The following is a 19,714-nucleotide window of genomic DNA, read 5'->3' as shown; positions in this document are numbered from 1 at the left end:
ATCTCTGGAAATTAACATTCCACAAATAGCTGTCTATATTTTGGTTAAAATACCAAAATAATATTACCAAGCATCTGCTGAAAGGAAATTTTCAAAAAAGAAATATGTTTTGGGCAGAATATAGATTAGGCTTCCGGCACCCTCACTATCTTTTGCATTCTTGAGAAGGAATTTAAGAAATAGTGGTTGTTTCCTGCAACGATTCCTTAAACACAGTTTCAAGGAGACGTTTGAGAGTCTGTTGTATCCTTGCTCTATATACAAATCTTAGGAGGAGAATGCATTCCTTAGATCCATATTGACTGCAGTGACCACTTTCCCAGAAATACAAAAAACATCTCACGCTCTTGTTATCTTATTATCTCATAGCCTCAGCCATAAAATAAATATAAGTCAAGTATTAAAGAAATTTCAAGAAACATTATGTTAGGAAAAACAGCTCATTTTAATTCAGTTGTACTACTTTTTTAGTGTTTCAATTGTGCAATTCTAGCAAGATATAATTATTCGTAAAGTATGAGTACCAAATGCAAAAGCCAAACTTAAAATTCATGTATGTTTCTCAACCTTCGTACCACTTAGACCATTTACAGGTGTAATAAAGGATTTGTCTTCAAACACTACAGCATATAACGAAATGGGTGCTGCAATCTGAAACAGTAGCCATTTAAAGCATTAAAGAATTATATAAATAGTTATCTCCAAGATTCCAAGATGAAGTCATGTTTGCATTTTTTCTTATTTGTAGTCTACTACTGATTTTTAAGGAAACTCAATTTGAGTGAAGATTCTTCAAGGTGATAGTGAAACCTTTTTTAAATACTCAGTCTGACACAAAAGAATCATAAAATCCCGGACTAGAAAGATGATCTCTCCTGGACATTTCAGACACCATTCTTCACTAGCTCGTGGATCCCACTTTGGTCTATAATCAAAGGAGCATGGAATTCTTTGTCTTTGACCAACTCCACCAATCCCTAGGAAAAAGGAAACACTCAGAAACTAGTCAGGATAAATTTAGTATCAGTACAGCAAATTTAACCATCAACTTTAATCTAATATACAATTTGGACTTTCCATTTGAGAGAATCAGTTTCAAATTCCTCTTCAGATTGTACTGGGTGGCCTTAAATATAGCTTTCTAAATCCTATCCTGCAACCCCCCTTATGATGGATTGCAACGGTATTGTAATTAGCTGCTTACCCAATTTTCTATGAGGCAGTTTTGTAAGAGTGATGTTTTAAAGCTGCTATTGGAGTAGGCTAGCAAGTTTAGCAGTCTAATTTACAATAATATAAATATAATATAAATCCCAATATCAAGTAGGAATTAAGTAGTAATCCATAAATGTATTGTACGCTATAATTAAATTAACACAAATGGACCATTTAAATTTGTAATATAAGAGTTCAGCAACTAAACATCCCTCTCTATTCACAATTCAATGCAAGTATGAGAAACAAGAATTACATGCTAGGAACTTTTGTCGTGAGCCTCACGAATACCAGCTTTCTATTATTACATCACACTCCTTTCACAGAGGTTGCTTGGATCAACATTGCCCTGTCATCTATATTCATATTTGGCAGTAGCACTTAGACTTATATACTGCTCCACAGTGCTTTACAGCATTCTCTGTATGGTTTACAGAATCAGCATATTGCCCCCAACAACCTGGGTCCATTTTATCAAGCTCGGAAGGACGGAAGAGTGAGTCAACTTTCAGTCACTCAGGATCAAACTGTTGGCAATGGGCAATTAGCCTGCAATATTTTATTCTAACCTCTGCACCACCAGGGCTTATTCATCTTACCATCCAAAAAGCAGATTTTCTATTTTAGGACGGGATGTTTAGGAGAAGGCAGGGGAAGGAGAAAAAGAATTCAGAATACGACAGCAACTTACTTCACCCCCATAGGAGGCAAGAGGAGAAATCTCACACTGAATTGGCGAGTCATTTGCATCTTTCAAACTAAGGAACAATTATAAAGGAAAGGTGTTAGTTCGTAATGAGAAATACATCAATACTCCTACATTACTTGTGCACATGGCAAATTCTTGTTGAGGATATGAATGTCTTTCTCTGCTCATCATGAAACTTGTTTTAGTGCTGCAGAAATCTAAATAGTATTAACAGCATGTGAGGAGAGGGAGGGAGGGAGGAAGAGAGAGAGAGAGAAAGATAGATAGATAGATAGATAGATAAATAGATAGATAGATAGATAAACATTACAGACAGAGAGAGACAGGCAGACAGACAGGCACTAGGTAGGGAGACAATATTTTCAGAAATATCATTTTTTCCCAGTGAAAAAAAGAGAAATATTGAAACCTAGACAACCCTCAATTTTTAGTATCATATCTATACACAATTAAAACTCTTGTGTCTGCTTGTAATCTTCAATTGTGCGAAGTGGTACATCATAAGGGCAACAATTTCTGAAACAAGCATGCATAAGAGGTGCCATGAGAGCTGAAAAGGATGCACAAGGTAGCGTGAGAGATGCCATATGGGTCAGAGAGGGTTGCAGGGATGCACAGTAAGTGTTGTGTGGGTCAATTAGGGTGTTAGAAGTACAGCATTAGTTTCAACTGCAAAAAGCAGTTAATAAATCAGTATAGATATGGGAGAAGCAAAGAAGGTTTTCAGAGATACCAACTTAAAGTGTCAGTGTTAACTAGTTTTATTTCTTTTTTTCCTCTTATCGTGTGCCTTTAATTTCTTTCACCCACTATTTATCACTCTATTTCTATCCTTGCATAAAGATACTTGCCCATCATGCTAGGTACATGCTTAAGAGTCACCTGATGAATTCCTAACAAGATAGTTGATTGAAAGGTGGATGTTCCATCCAGAGTTGCAGAGAACAGCAAGATGGGTGGTATATAAATTTAATAAAAAAATAAATGTCATTACAGAAAAAAGTTATAACCACTTCACTGAAATCAGAAAATGCCAGCAGACATCTATCATTGGGTATAAAGCATATCCAATACTCCCAAAAGAATAAGTTATTGCCTATACAGACATGTTAGGTGTCCATATAAGAATACTGTACTGATCAACTGGGAACATCTCTTCAAAATCTAATCTCCTCTCTCCCTCTTCAGCTTGTCTCTATTTGTTCTAAGGACAAGCAGCTTGGTGATAGAGAAAAACTTTCATTTATTTGCTGAGGTATGGACTGATCTTAAAGGCTAAGCAGAGCAGACATGGTGATGACATGGTGATAAAAAGCAGTAGAATATTTATTAGGTCTGTAGATTAGACAAGAAAGTATTTTTAAAAAAATCCAGTCAGGAGCCTGCAAATCAGTCCTCTGTTGCTGCAAGAAAACCACATGGACATGACCTCAAAACCACCAGAAGTACAGCACAATTTCAATGTTTTCCTTTGTGCATGTTAAGAAACATGAAAGGTTTTCAGCAGTCATTTCTTCTCTGTTCTAAATCTCCAAGCATATGAGGAAGAATTCCTGTCTCCCAAAGCTTATGTAAGACAAAAATTAATATTGCAACTTGGGGGAAAAAAGAACAGGAGAAACCATTATTTTCCAAACTGCAATGCAATGTGTATATCTCACCTCTTGATTTGAGTTTTCTAGGAAACAGAGTCAAAAGTGTCTTTTTTCACTTACAATGATGGGAAAATAACAGGAGACAGCTTGATTTTTTTTTAACATCCTCCAAACTGGAGTGCAAGGAAAATGTAGACACAGGTAGTCCTCAACTTATGACCGGTCACTTAATAACTGTTCGAAGTTAGACAGTCCCCCCAAAAACCAATCATGGCCTGCTTTTGAAATTATGACAGCTACGACACCCCTGCAGTCATGTATTCTGCATTTTAATCTCTGAGTGACTAGCTCACCTTTATGGCCGTTTGCCATGACCATGATCTGTAATGTTTTTTGCTGGTTTCCAGGGTTATTTTCATCAAAAAAACACCCATTGGGGGAAACTGATTCCTCAACAACCATGCCATTCACTTAACAAAAATATTTTAAAAAGAATAATCTGGTCATATGATCCCTTCACTTATGATCACAGGGACCCTTGACTATAATTCCAGGTTCAATTATGCTCGTAAGTCGAGGACTACCTGTCTTTAAAAGATAGAACTTTCCCAGTATTCAAATGTTTCCTTTACAAAGGATTGAAAGCGGAAGAAGGTGGCTCATATAATTTCTGTTTAGCTTGGGATAATATTATATATTAAAATATTCTCTTTTCCCTAGGTCACACCACGAATAAAAAGGAAATCTCATTCTTAAGTTTTATTGGAAAGATGGGAATTTTTTTCTCAACATTCTTTATTTTCTGAAAAGATAACATCAATAAAGATGTGTGTCTAGAGAACGGTGTCTTTCCAAAGTTGTGTAATGCCTGCCAGAAAATTGGGGGCTAGAGGTGTTGGGCGGAAAGACACAAAAGGTAGCTAACACATTTAAAATGCTATTCCATGTTTTCCCAAAAATAAGTCCCAGTATTTTCTTTTCAACAAGGTCTTATTTTGGGGAGCGGGGGTCACCTCACTTGTGCGCATCACCCCAGACTCCTTTTCACTGTCAGAGGCCTTCAGGAATTTATTCTGCTGCCGGCCAAGCTTTCCTGAAGGCCTATGCAGCCAGCCGATAACAGAGCTCCAGATCGATGCAGAGGCCTTTAGGAAAGCCTTGCCAGACTTGCCGGATACAGAAGAAATGGGCCAGCAAGGCAGGCGTTGGAGTATGCGAGGCCTGGCTGCAACTGTCCGAAGGTAAGTAGTAGGGCAGCTCCAACACCCCCACATCCCAACCCTAGCTTAATTTTTACCCGTGTGCCTCGGCCCACCCCGTGCACCCTGGACTGGGAGGGTTCTCAGTTAGGGAGTCATCTTTGGGGCTATGACAACCTTGATGTAGGGCTTATTTTGGGGGATAGGGCTTATATTGGGGACACATCTAAAAATCAACTTAGAACTTATTTTCAGGATAGGTCTTTTTTTCAGGGAAAAACAGTATTTGTACATTCTGATAATTATACGTATCTTTATAAAGTGATAAATAATGGACCTGATTAGATCTCCAACAATTACAGACGAAAGAACACTAGCTACCCTCCCCTTTTTTTTTTTTAATCCTGGGCAGTGCCAATGAACACTCTCAATGAATAACCAAGACAAAATGAGCTGCTTCTAAAGTTATGGAACCTATACATTTGTTGCTTGTATCTATGACCTCTTCCTGCAAGACTGGCTTTCAGATAGGACAAAACAGAGTCATTTAGGATATATGACAGAACAACTATAAATACAAAATAATCTCAAGGAATTATTAAATACCCATTCAATAACCTAATACCTATAAATAAGAAACCCTTCTATTCTGTCCTCAATCACCTTTGGATTGCTCCCTTTACTGCCCTCTTCATTAATACTCACTAATGCTTCACTAATGCTCCTTTTCCTATGATCTCTTTTTCTTCATAATCTAGTCTGAAGATCTTTATATTCTCCATTCCTCCTGCTCCCAAGGTGGAAAGTAGAATTCAGTAGGATTTATGCAGTAAAAGATAACATCCAAAGACATAGGTTTGCACAGAAGTCCCTGCAAGCCAGGTTTTTAAAAAAAAGAACACGGCAGGTGCACCAATGGGGTGCCAGCATTATGCTTTAGTGACTCTTCTTTCCCATTCCAATAACAGTGTTATGTTTTCAAAGCAGTCCACCAACAAAGCTTATTACTTAAATTTTAAAAGCCACAGATTTCATAGGCGTGAAAAAAGCTCTACACATGCAGACAAAGGTATTCCAAGAAGTGAATCTAAGGTAGCCACTGGCCACTATTTCATAGCCCCCAAGAAATAAGTAAATAAGAATTGTTTGTTGTATTTAATACCAAATAAAAAGATGGAGTACCAAGACCCTGCATGCTATGGAGAGGTGTGTTAGCCAGTACCCAAGCAGACCCATCACCATGCATCCCAGCAGCCAGAGACAGTATATTTACTTGGGTTTGGCATCAGCTTGGCTCACATCTGATCTTCCATTTGTGTTGCTGTCATATGGGGAAAAAAAGGATTAATGAGCAGGGACACAAAATTGAGGGGTGTGCCAAATCTTAAAAAGCGTCTTTCTATGATATGGGAAGAATGGAGTGGGCAGATTCTACCCATCTATTTAGAAGGAGGTTGGAAGCACACAGGTAGTCCTCAACATACAACCACTTGTTTAACAACAATCTGAAGTTATCACAATGCTGAAAAGTGACTTATGATTTGTCCTCAAGAGTTATTATTGTTGTTCCACTTCCATGGTCATGTGATCACAATTTGGGTGCTTGGCAACCAGCTCACATTTACCATGGCTGCAGAATTCTTCAGTCACATGATTGCGATTTGCAACCTCCCAGCCTGTTTTCTACAAAAATCAATAGGGGAAGCTAGATTTGCTTAATGACTGCATGATTTGCTTTACAAATGCAGCAATTTGCTCAGCTATGGTAAAAATGATCATAAAATTGGGTCCACTCACATGGTGATTCGCTTAACAATGACATCGCCTCGTGACTAAAATTCTGATCTCAGAATTCTGTTGCTCCAAGTTAAAGAATACCAAATTGAATGGCAGCTTTTTTTATCCAGAACCCTATTTTTAATTATTTTATTTTTATGTATAACCTACTGTTATTTTTTATAAATAAGTTAAAGAGGCGAACGCACACCCCCGATGCTCCTTCCTCCCGCTATTTTCCCCACAACAACCATCCTGTGAGGTGAACTGGGCTGAGAGAAAGTGACTAGCCCACAGTCATCCAGCCTAAGGCGGAGTAGAGCTCACAGTCTCCTGATTTCTAGCCTGATGCCTGAACCTCTAGACCAAACTGGGTCTCTGGTATCAATCTGATATCAGTATTGAGCAACATGTGGTTCTCTAGATTTTGTTAAAATGTCACTCCCAAGGTTGCACCCAGCCTAGCAATAATGAGGGATGTTGCAAATAGTTATTTCAGCAATATTTGAAAAGAAAAAGGTTGCTTTTCCTTGAATTTCAGAGATCTTTCTTTAGTGATGATATTTTTTGACCTTGATACTCAACTTAAATACGTTTCTTGGGACATTTTTTAGAGCCAGCTGAATATTTGTATCACAAACATTCAACCTTTCTTGCTATATAATAAAGGTGATGAGCTTTTAACACTATACCATGTCATCTGACATTTTCGTCTTCACTGTTCCGCCTACATCAAAACAAACAAGCTATTGCCATCTCTCCCACAAAAGATAACTGAGGAGGCAAGATTCCAAAGTCAAATGTTTGGGAGCATTCAGGTACAAACAAATGGGGTTACTTTATACCAATCCAGTGACCCATCTATCTCAGTTCAGGAAGGGAAACCTTAAATTGAGACCTAATCTTCATGTAGTTCATCTATACGGACATGCTATTTTGATTCTTGATTACTCTTTCATACACAAAGCTTTTGTTTTTAATTGTGATTTTGTTTTTCCAAAAATCTTTCTCTCTCCAGGAGTATATGTTCAAACTCCAGTCTCAGAAACGGAGCATACAGACTAGACCAGTAAACTAGGAAATTTTAAGGTGTCAATCTTCAACTTCCAGAATTCCCAAACCAGCATTCTGGAACATTGGTAACACAACTGTGTATGTTCTCTCAGTTGAACTGGAATTACAAGCAGACAACATAAAGTGCTATTATTAGAGATGTAATATAAAAATTAGGGGAAGGTCAAATTTTCTAACCGTGGAATAGCTGGCAGGCGTGTTCCATTTTCATCCACAAAGTGTCCTCCAGCATTGAGAACCCAACAGTGATGAAGTGATATCAAGGAGTGTCTCGCAGTGGTGGGATTGTCTTTGCCATTTTGGCTATCGGCATTTTTCAAAGGGGAGAATTCATTTTCTCGCAACACTTCATAAACCACAAAGTTCCTAGATTCAAAATAAAGCTGAGATTGGTCAACTGTAAAGATTTTAATCACTTTCTGCTTCTACTACCATGTTTCCCCAAAATTAAGACTCAGCCCACTCCAGGCTGCATGGGCAAAAATTAAGCTAGGGTGGGGATGGGGGGATGGAGCTGCCCTACTATTTACCTTCGGACAGTTGCAGCCAGGTCTCGCATACCCCAACACCTACCTTGCTGGCCTATTTCTTCTGGGGCCGGCAAGGCTTTCCTGAAGGGCCCTGCAGCCAATAACAGAGCTCCAGATCGATCTGGAATTCTATTATTGGGCTGCAGAGGCCTTCAGGGAAGACTTTCTAGTTGCAGAAGAAATTCCTGAAGGCCTCTGACAGCAAAAAAGAGGCCTGGGGAGATGCGTACAGTTGAGGTGAGTCAGTGTATGACCCCCCCTCCCAAAATAAGCCCTGGTGCCTCTTTTGGTGGCAAAAAAAACATAAGACAAGGTCTTATTTTTGGGGAAACACAGTACTATCAACGACAGTTGTATAGATGGACATTAGCAATAAACATATGTCAAGGAAAAGTCAACAAGAGGGGAAGAAAACATTTCTACAATTATTTATATCTTCACACAAAACATTTTTTCAAAGCTTTCAAAACTAAAATGCATACCAACTTTATAGCAATTGGTGGAGCTAGCTGTAGTCCTTCCTTTAGATAGGCACAAAGATAAACTGGCATTACAGAGACATTGAAGAAGTTTGCCTTGAGCTTCAGTCTAAACAGGATGGCCACCAAATATCTGCTTTCTCCTCTAAACCACATTTGTTCCTCCTGTTGCTTTGGATTGGTTCCCAAGACAACTTTAGAACAAATCACTGTTCCTCATTCTTCTGTAACACCATACACATTGTACAAAAGCCACACAATCTAATTTAAATATTATATGTAGCATATCCCTTTTTGATCCATACTCAATCTCATACCTTACTCTTCTATCTGCTAGCTTCTTGTAATGTAGTGTTTTCAGACAGCTCAGCTTCTTAGTTGCACTCAAAATAATAATTTCATGAAATCAGAAATGGTGGGGGGTGGGGTGGGAACTTTCAAAAGAGAAATAAAGTCAAGAGTTATACTAAGATGCACACAAAATAAGTCAGTCAGTCACTTGGGACTTACTTAGCAAACTGGAAGATATCAAACACAAATTTTTCCATTTTAATTCCATTTGGTTTGTCAGGCTTCAGAGCTTTTCCTGTGGTCACGTCGATGTGTGGGACTTTTTTCTGAGCTATGTGATGTTGCAGCTGAGGTTCATAATCACTGAAACATCAAGATAGGAGAGTCAGCGGAGTAAGAAGTAAGAAGCACACCATGGTCTATCAATTGGTCTATCTCCATTTTTTAAATCCCATCATTCTGGCAGGCAAATAATATCTATTCCAAAACTAGATATCCGAGCCACCTTTTTACTCCTGTAAGAAAGTAACACTACTGTTAATTACTGCTAATTAGGGCTCACCACTGCTTGTAATCTCTTCCTGTCCCTTACCTTGTTTACAGTTCAGTGTAAACATCAGTGCACTAAAATCGGACTCAAAGAAGAACTCAGAGACGTTAAACACCATATCTCAGAGAATAAACAAAGAATTTTGGTATTAGAGGAGGGAGCGGCTGAGCAGGGGGAAGAAATTAAAACAATCCGGAAGGGAAATGTAAACTTGGAAAACTTTTCGGCAAAAATAGAATTTGAAAGAATGTCCTTTTTTCTTAGATTCCAGAACCTACCAGAGACAGAAAATGAAGACCTTAAGGATATCATGAGTACAATATTAGCAGACTATATTAAGAGAGACAAAAATCAGCTGTGGTGGGATATGGATCTAGTCTATAGGATAAATTCAGCATATGCTAGAAGTCATAATGTTCCAAGGGAGGTACATGTTAAATTTCTCAGAAGGACCACAAGGGAGGAGGTACTTGGGACCCAAAGGGAGAGACCATTGAAATATAAAGATGAAGAAATCACCATTCTTAAGCAGATTCCAAAAAAAGATAAGAGAGAGAAGGAGGAAGTATTCCTCCTTATCAAAGAAATTATATAATAAAGGAGTCTGGTTTAAATGGTTATTGCCAGAAGGAATGTTGATCTTTTGGGAGGGAAATAGGATTAGAATCAATACAGTGCAGGAGGCGGAAGCCTTCACAAAAAGAATTCGCTCCTCCTAGAGGACGAACATAGTGAAGGTAGTGGGAGGGGCAGCATGGTGCAGGATAAGAAGGAGGGGGGGCTGAAGGCTCCTCTGGGAACAGGGAGGAAGAAGCAATATCGAAAAGGCTCAGATCACAAAAATAAAAGTTTTTTGAAATAAATAGCAATTGGTGATACTCTAGAAAGTGACAAAGGAAAATGAATGAACACATGGTTAACTGTTCTGACCCCCCTTCCTCCGTTGCCCACACAGCACACACACTCCGGAACAGTACAAGGGAACAAGGTTTATTACATGAACAGACAAGAGGTTTCGTGGCAGCAAGCCACCAAGACAGAACTCACAGGGACAGAACACAAAAGCAGCTATCCAGCTTGCCAGGATCCCAGACTAGAGTTGCTGGCATAAGTCCTTTGTTGACTGCTACGCAGAGCCTCTCCAGAGTCAACCCTTTTATAACCTAAAAAGGGCGTCTCCCAAACAGCACCTGAGAGCTCTTTACTGCCTATAATTACGCCCACGCTCCTTGCGTCTGTGGGCGCGCCGGAAACGGGCTTCTAGAAACGCCCTGCTAAGTCCTGAGTCACTGTCCTCCCCGCTGCTCCAAGGCAGGGCATCGGGAGTCCTCCTCCTCTGGCTCTCACCGCTGCTCCATGCCTCTGGCGCCACCTGGTGGCCGACCAGACTCTCGGATTCCTGCTCAGCCTCCGAATCCTGTCCAGGATCGCCCATCTCCTCTGGAGCTGACTCGTATGGACTATCACTCTCGGAGTCTGGTGACAGTGGCACCGGCTGGGCCACAACAGTTAACATTATAGAATAAGATCTTGTTTTCTGCTCATCTTTTGTATTTTGTTTTTAAGATTGTAAAAACTGTGAGTGCTGGATGGGTTACCAACACCAGTGTGGGAGCTGCCAAATTTTTTTGTATACCCACTTACCTTTCCCCATATATGTGTAAAAACCAATAAATTTTTTTGGAAAAAAAATGCACTAAAATCGCTTGGCATATTTTCTGAAAGAATCTAAGTTATTGTATGGATTTTGACATTGAGCTCTGAACAATTTTGATTCTATATACCAGAGACTGTGCCACCTCCTCACTTATCTTTTTCCTGTCAGGACATCATTAGCAATGTCCTCTAATGCTAAACATATAGATGAATCAAGTGCCAAACTAGGAATCCTTAGTAAAGCAAATAAACAACCCCCAAAAATAAGCTGAATACAAAAGCACCTTGGTTAAAACCTTGAAAATAAAACTGAATAAATATAATAACATCCTCAGAAAGGACTAAGGAGAAAAAAGCAACAATAATCAGGAGACCAGAAGGAGACCATCAACAAAAAGAGACCTTAGAAAAAAATGGGTAAGGGGAAATACAGCAAAGGAAAATAAAATCATGTTCTATATGTCCTAAAAGATTTTTAAAAGTTTTCTACCAGCAGCATTCTTTGCCTTGTGCAATTTGTGAGTGTTGCCTAAACTTAAATAGTTTTTATTTCTTGGTTTGAACCATCCTGAGTATTATACGCTGTGCAAACATAAGAAAAAGAAAAAAAATTTTTTAGCATGAAGAGCAGAAATGACCTTAGAACAGCATTTCATAGATCATCATGGTTAAAGAAAGTCCTTACTTGACAATATCTTTTAGAAACTCCATTGTGAAGTAGTGATTGGCAATATTGCCAGCATTAAAAAGTAATCGGCCATCAGAACTTCTTTTCTGGGCTGTGGCCAGAGAAATCTCACTGTATTCCACCACTTTGTAAACACCATCTACTCGGCACACCACTCCAACTGGTTCTGTCGGGTTAGTTTTTTCAACAACCTTGTAGTGGGGTAGAAAACAGAATTGTAGTAATTTGAATTGACGTAAAGAACTGATATACATTTTGATGGAATGTAATTCCTTCTCCAAATGCAATAGCTGTTATCCTCAATTTAATATATACTGGCCCAAGGAAGAAAACTTTAAATGATGGGATCAAACTATGCAAATTATCTATACCAATTGAATGAGCACTGGCAAAACAAAATAATTTTAAGTATTTTACCACATTGTTAAAATGCTTGAAATAAAACAGATAATGACAGAGTTTTCAATACCTTCATATACTGTATGTACTAATGGCAAAGGTATGTTTTAAAGCAAAACATAGAGCGTTTGCTTTAAAGTTTAAACAGTTTAGTAGTTTTGGATAATTTCACCACAAAAGTCATATTCTGATTGTCAGAGATGAATATAGGTTGTATTGAAATCTCTGCTTTAAGATATGTAAGATAAAACTCATCAATAAATTCTTGAAATCCAATACTCATATTAGCACAAATTCTCTAACAGAGTTCAAAGTGACTTTTATGACATTTCATTTTAGCAACAGGAGCATGCATACCAACTGGCAGATGAAGAATATGATGGTTCTTCTGTCAGAAAGAACTCTTCTATCAGATAATCAAAATTTCCAAACTGGCAAGCGGCACCAGCCAAAACAATCTCTGTAATATTACAAATATTGCCAGCTCTAATTGCTTTATCTCTGAGAGACTCTCTCTTTCACCACATGAGAGTGTCATAGCAAAGTAATCATAAAGAAATCCTCCTGCCAAACTTGGTCATTTCTGGTCATTGCATCCATGTGAATTTCTTATTACTATTATGGATATGGCTTCCTAATCTAACCAAGAAACTAAAGAGCAGATATTGTATTACTAAATAGCTTGTGAATTACTAGTGAATCAAATCAACCAAACAAGTCATAATTAAAACACACATCCATTCCTACTCTTATCTCAGAATAAAAAGTAAGAAACTCTGGATAAATTCTTTTATGAATTCACTATAATTTCTATTCTATGGAATTCTGAAATCGGAAGCAAATTCTGATCCTGAATTGGTATGCTAGAGGAAGGTAATAGATAGAAGGTAACGGGTTTAAGTAAGATCAAAGAAAGATGAAAAGAGAGATATCAACATTGCAAGATAATTCCTTGAAATAATTTAGAATATATTCTCCTTTAACAAGAACCTCTAAGATTAGAACTTGACAATTACCAAGTCAGAGAGCTACAGGAATGGATGAAATATCCACAGAAATATAGCAAAGAAGAGAATAACAATCAGTAAAACCTGTAACCAAAACGATGCCAGCAAATCTGGAGAATGACAGTGGTCAGCAGATTGGAAGATGTCAATTTACATACCATTGCCAAAGAAAATCAATTTAACGATGTGTGCAAACTACTTAACAATGTGTGCAAACTCCAATATTCTTAATTTCACATACCAGCAAATAATGCTTAGGATCAGAATAGCTTTTGGATTACTTTTGAATCATCCAAAATTCCAAACATGGAAAGGAGATCCTATATTTTCGTCTATCAGGGAAGTGTCATCGACATGTCACAGGCTACTGTTGTTTCTTCCTCCAATTTTAAAAATTCATTTTTATTTTCCCAATCCAACCTCTCTCAATATATATTCAGCATATAAATTGACACAATCATAAACTTTTTTGTAATCTGTGAAGCACACATTGATTTATTTTTGATATTCTTTGGCTTTTAAATTATTCAGCATGCATCAGCCATAATATTTTGTATTCCTTGACTTTCTCTAAAGGTCAGTTTGAGCATCTGGCTTCTATTAATGAAAGTCAAGGAGCACAGTGAAAAAAATGGAATTAAGATTAAATACAAAGGCCAAACTAAGGATAATAGGTACATCAACCAACATTATGAAAATATTGAAGTGGTAATTATCTTTTGCCTTTTAGGGGTAACTATCAGTAGTAAAGGAACCAGCAGTAAAGAAATATGTTGTGGAATAATCGGTACATTAGCAATAAAGGCCTTGGTTATTTATTCCCCCCCCCCAAAAAAAATTTATATTATAATGACTAAGAAAGGGAAGGGACAAACTCATTCTCTTCAGTCACTTGTTACCTTTGCTCCACAGTCTGCTCCTTTCTGTATACAAAAACCAATGAACCGAGGGTCAGCAACTTTTACCAAAATGTTATCCACGCAATAGACATGTATGCTGCCAATTCCTCGTTGTTCCATGTCCTCTATAATATGATGAGTTCCTAAAGCTCGGTACAGACCCCCGTTGCCATCTTTAGGGGAAAAAAGAAAATGCTACTTTATTGTTTCTTGGATTGTTTGTTTTTAGCATTTCTGACTTTTTTCAAGCTACATTTGACATACAGATGTAAAAGTTTGCAATATAGAATGGGGAACATTTTGTTCCTGGTTCTACAGGTAGCCCTCATTTAGCAACTGCTTCAGATAGTGACTATTTGCAAATATGATAATAATAAACATGGTTAATGATAGAGAAAAAATCATTTTCTGATCAATCTGCATATCTATGTCCAGATTTTTGAACTTGACAACAACACACACTGTAGTAACAGTAATGTGGCTTTGTTGCATGATAATTTTATCTGAAGGAGATGGCAGCATCCCGTGATCTTCATAGCATCTCTCTGTGACATGGCTTGCTTATTGACTATTTCTCTGGAACGAACTGTAATTGTTTGATAAGGACTACCTGTACTTGCTTACTGTTGAATAGAGTTTTCAAATCAATTTCATTTCCTATTTGTTTTTATGGAAAATTTTAATACTGTTTTATAGAGCTTATTGATTTTTTCCTTATATATATATATTAGTTTTCTCAATGTATAAAATGCAAATAAAAATAAAAATAGGAAATTAAGGGAAGAAAAAAGAAAGGGGGAAATAAAATATGGGGTACAGGAAGAAAGAAAAAGGTGTTGACTTCCAACTCTTTTTAGCACAGTTCAAAATAACATTATAATCTCGACTTTTTTATTTTTTACACATTAGTATAAAACTAGCCATTTCTATAATAACAAATCTATCTAATCGGCAAAAGCAATTTATTGATTTATTTTATTGATGTATTTAAGTATTTGTATTTGCACATAATAATCTTTGTAAACTACAACTATTTATATTAACAAAATGCACTGTATTATTTCAGATTCTTTAACCTTAAATCCTTTAAAACACTAAGCTTTTCTTTAAAACTATTTCTAAAATTAAAACATTCTAATACATCTTTTTTTAAACTTCCTCTTAGCATACATACTTTAAAATTCTTTCAGACCAATAAAATTCCAATTAACTCCAATTAGCTGATTAAATTTAGATGACTCCCTCCAAGTTACTCTCATAGAATATTTTTCTTCGTTGTATAAATCTTTTTTTAAAAATTTTTTAAAGCTAACACATCTTTTTCTTTAACTTTCTCTTAACAAAGTTTGAAATACACTTTCAATAATATTTTACAAATTTTAGGAATTACATAAGCATTTTATATATAAAGGAAAAAATACATTTTCAAACTTTAGATTAAGACTTTCTTTCAATTACAAATATCAAATTGATGAAAATCCATCCTAATTCCAATTGACTGTGGAATGATATTTATTAATCAAATAACTTTGTGCCCTGCTGATTTTATTGTAGAGATTCCTGCTAATTCCAAAATGCAAAGATAATCAACCTTTTCAGAGTAATCTGATTAACTGCCTATATCTCCACACAGATTGTGTATAATTACCCAAACAAGATTTTAAAAATTGCTTCAATCCCGAGTTACTAATTAATTCCTATAAATCAAACAAATCTACATCTTACCTGGGGCCATAGAAACTTTGCCTTTTTCTTCCAGGAAAATTTTCCCACTGAAGTCCATGGCAGGCAGCATCCCTTGTTTGAAGAAGATCACATTCTCCTTCTTCAAACCAAAATATTTGTGTTTTAGAAAAAATTCTTCAGTCAGTTCTATTGTCCTGCCACTGGTCATTATATACCTGTCCAGACCAATAAGAGAGTCATAATTTATTAAGTCAGACACAAATACATCTAGGATATGCATTCATTTTGAAACGACAAGAAATCCTTACCATGGAATAACACATTTAAGGCCATGTTGCTTTTCGGCTAGCTGCTGCAGTTTTAAAATACGCTCTGCTTGGATCTGAAACAGCGTTTTATGGGAGAGTAACCCTACATCATACATTCCTTTGGGATACGAGACACCAAGCCTTGTCCCTTGTCCACCAGCTAACAGAAGAACAGCAACTTTGCTCTGAGAAATCTGTCGGAGACCTAAATCGAAGAGGAGAAATGAAGGAATAATCCCCACAAGTGCCACTTCATGGCACTAGACATTTTATTCTACTTTTGAATAGCATAGTCATAAGAAATTGTACTGTAAGCACAGGAAAAAAATCTGCATCTCTGAGTGATATTAACATTATTGTTTCTAGATATTTGATCTCTTTCTCTCTCTCCTCCCCCTCCCGCTTTAATCACAATAAATTGGTTCTCAAGCAATATGCTACATTTATATAAAGAACTCACTACAAGATATTTTATGCAGAAGCCTAAATCAACATAGGATGGAAACACCTATTCTAAAACCAAAACTTTAACCTTTCTAACCACAGAATGCAAAAATCAATACTTGCCAAAGTAACATATATATAAGGCTGCCAGTAACACCTCTAGGGTAAAATCTTCCTAGATAACTTCTTGCTTTCAATTATGCCTGAAACTATTGAAGCATTTCAGTACTAGTGATTCTATAGGTAGATGTAAACAGATGAGTAACTGATATGAGACAGCAACATTAAGTCTTTAACTTAATTTCTGCAGCATAGTAGGTCCTGCATATATTGCAAGTGTTCAATGGCCTGAATGCAAAATCTCATTTTCTAGCATTTTAAATATTTCTCAATTCAAACAATCAATTTGTTTGATCAGCTCTTATCCTGCAAGCAATGCAGAGTTCTAATGCTGGGTGGGGTGGGTGGGTGGGAGCTAAAGTTAAAGGTTTTGTTTACCAAGTTCAGTTGATTCAAGCTATAATACTAGTTTTTCTTTAGATTTTACGTTTCTTCAGTTTTATTGCTGATCATTCTTCAAAACACACTAAATTCACTAAATAATTATCATAAATCATAGGGTATAAGGATCTTAGAGATCATATAATCCAATGCTGTGATCAGTGCAGGAATCCACAGGCAGATGGCCACTCAGTCTTGTTAACATCTCCAGCCAAAAACAGCCCACCCAAAAACAGCCCACTAATAAATGGCTTTTATCATTAGGCTGATATTCAACAAAAACTGTTTCCCAATAATTTAAACATATTGTTTCTTCCTGTCTTCTGGAGCAACTCTGAAGAATTTTTTTCTCTGTGTTAGACTCTCAAATACTTGAAGACAGCTACAGTGTCACCCGTACAATCTGCTCCTTTCTAGACTAACAATAGTCAGTACATTTTTCTTCAGTTTCTTATCATCTCATTTGCCCTTTCTGGGACATGCTATAGTTTGTCAATGTCCTTTCCAAAATGTAATGTCCAAAAAAGTATATAATATTCTAGATATAGCTTAAGCAATCAAAATAGAGAGGGAAAATTACTTTTGACCTTGATTTTGTAGTTCAATTGGTATAGTCTAGATTGCAATTGCTTGTTTTTGCAGCTGCAACATGCCATTGGTTCATATTCAGCTTGTGATCCGTTGAGAATCCAGACCCTTTTTGCATATACTGGTGCCCATTATGATCCCCCCATTATTCAAACCTTTGATTTTTTTTCCTATCCAAATGTAGGACTCTGTGCAATTCATTTGCTGGCTTCTGCCCAATGTTCTATTTATCAATCCCTAGCTATTATAAAGAATTTAATAATAATAATAAGCAATAGCAATAGCACTTAAGACTTACATCTCTCTTCATAGTGCTTTTACAGCCTTCTCTAAGCGGTTTACAGAGTCAGCATATTGCCCCCAACAATCTGGGTCCTCATTTTACCCACCTCGGACGGATGGAAGGCTGAGTCAAGCTTGAGCCTACTGAAATTTGAACTGCCAAACTGCAGCTAACAGTTAGCGGAAGTAGCCTGCAATATTGCACTCTAACCACTATACTACCTTGGCTTAGGTGCCAGAAAGCAATCACCTGATAATCAAGTGAAATTTATATCTAGAAGGTTAAAAGTACAGCTTCATTAACCACTTTAATGAATATTTACCCATATGCAAAAAGTGGACTAATAAATGAGAATATTTGTAGCAGAGTTGAAATGAGGGGGTCCTTGGAGCTCTCTGACTAAACTGGTCTAGGAGAGATCCCACTTTATTTTTTGTTTATCTAGGCCAGCTTCTGCAAACTGGTTTTCTCCATGTGTGGAGAGCAGCCGATTGGGGAAGTCTTCTCTAGACAATGTCATATCATGCTGCAAGTTTACTTTCTTGAAATATTCTGTGTGTCCTGTTGGATCCTTACACCTACCTTCTTTCTCCCATTCTGGCAATTGAGCTTGGTCACGTGTTGTACTCCCAAGGACCTCACGTGGCACAGGTTCCATCTTTGCATCCATGCTTTCCTGCCCTGGTAAATGGCTACTATCTAACATGGCTTTTTTGAAAGCTTGGTCCAGCTCCTTGAGATTCATGGTGTTTAGTTCTTTATATAGTTCTTGTTTTTCTAGTTCATTTAATTCTTCCCAAAATTGAAGAAGGTGGCTTTGTCCTGCTTCAGCCAAGCAGTGCTGGAGTACATGGATATTGATGTCGCTGTCCATGACCCTGCATAAGAGAGAAAAAAGTATTTTGCTGCAATTCGCAGATCCACTGAAATGATCATGTATGCATTTGCTGGGTAAAAGCATTCAAATAATCTGGCTTTGTAACACCTGTGCATATAAATGTTTAACAGGGTTAAAAGTCAACTGTGCTGCAGTGACTTATCAACATGGTCCTGGTCCTGTGTAAGTTCGTATACTATCCTAGTCGTATTCAATGCACCTTACACTCAGGTAGAATTGCACTTGACTTAGATAATATACTTATTTATATTAATGACATTAATGCTATTTATATTAATGTTTAACAAATACACATCCATCAGGATCACTCTTTTCCTTAGGTTAGAATGCACCATACCATGTAATAACTTAAATAAAATTAACCGACGTAACCACAGAAGCTTGTTTTAAAGACCAACTTTTAAATAGCATACATAGAATTAGAAACGTAACACAATGACAGTATAGAACAAGAACAATTCCAGGCGATGTGGCTCCCTTTCGTCCTCAATATAAACGTTCAATTTAAAAAAATGCAACTCGCCCTCCCTTTTTCGTAGCTCGCCCCAACGCTGGCTCTAGGAAAATAGCAAACCTCGCCTGTTTCGCCGGCCACTCAGTTGCGTCAGGCAGCCCCCTTTACAACCCCGCTCAATCAACTCGGCTCGCCTTTTTCCTTCTTCTCACACCAACCTATCGAGAGCTCCTTCAGAACTCCGCCCCCCTCGGCTTAGATTAACCAATAACCAGGTAGGAGGAGGAACCCGCGACTTCGGCCCCGTTCGCGCCCACTAACTGGGTGGGGTAATGACTCTGGAATGTAGCCACGTCATACTTCAGCGGAACGGACACGGAACGCTATTGGCTCGAAGCCAGGAGGCGGGGTTTGAGGAGAAAAGTTACCCGCCTTAGGAAGGCAGGATGGAGTTGAGTTCTATTTGTCGTGGCAAAAGCTTTCCC

General features: G+C 37.4%; 1 protein-coding gene across 6 annotated transcripts; it reads right to left on the bottom strand.

Annotated features, from left to right (window-relative positions):
- Positions 1–421: 421 nt before the first annotated feature.
- Positions 422–19,495, bottom strand: UAP1 (UDP-N-acetylglucosamine pyrophosphorylase 1). Of its 6 annotated transcripts, none has more exons than XM_081947993.1 (11): positions 19,355–19,495; positions 18,460–18,755; positions 16,062–16,266; positions 15,793–15,968; positions 14,068–14,240; positions 11,760–11,953; positions 9,088–9,231; positions 7,746–7,934; positions 5,992–6,039; positions 1,907–1,973; positions 422–977 (listed from the first exon to the last, which is right to left on the bottom strand). In XM_081947993.1, the coding sequence occupies exons 2-11, from the start codon at positions 18,749–18,751 to the stop codon at positions 885–887; spliced, it is 1,581 nt and encodes a 526-aa protein (XP_081804119.1). In that variant the 5' UTR covers positions 18,752–18,755; positions 19,355–19,495; the 3' UTR covers positions 422–884. The 6 variants fall into 6 exon arrangements, with proteins under 6 accessions (XP_081804119.1, XP_081804118.1, XP_081804121.1 ...); XM_081947992.1 differs by having other exon boundaries at positions 19,350–19,477; XM_081947995.1 differs by having other exon boundaries at positions 19,448–19,468.
- Positions 19,496–19,714: the final 219 nt, after the last annotated feature.

The sequence above is a fragment of the Natrix helvetica genome (genome assembly GCF_964273705.1).
Source record: "Natrix helvetica genome assembly, chromosome: 3".
Lineage (NCBI taxonomy): Eukaryota > Metazoa > Chordata > Lepidosauria > Squamata > Natricidae > Natrix > Natrix helvetica.
Note: the sequence above shows the minus strand (reverse complement) of the source record. Positions and strands in the feature narration are given on the sequence as shown.

Coding starts and splice junctions, on each gene's coding strand:
- UAP1 (XM_081947991.1), bottom strand. Junction 15,969..16,061: donor CTTAAATGTGTTATTCCATG/GTAAGGATTTCT, acceptor TGGTCTGGACAG/GTATATAATGACCAGTGGCA. Junction 978..1,906: donor TTGCCTCCTATGGGGGTGAA/GTAAGTTGCTGT, acceptor CCTTTTTCCTAG/GGATTGGTGGAGTTGGTCAA.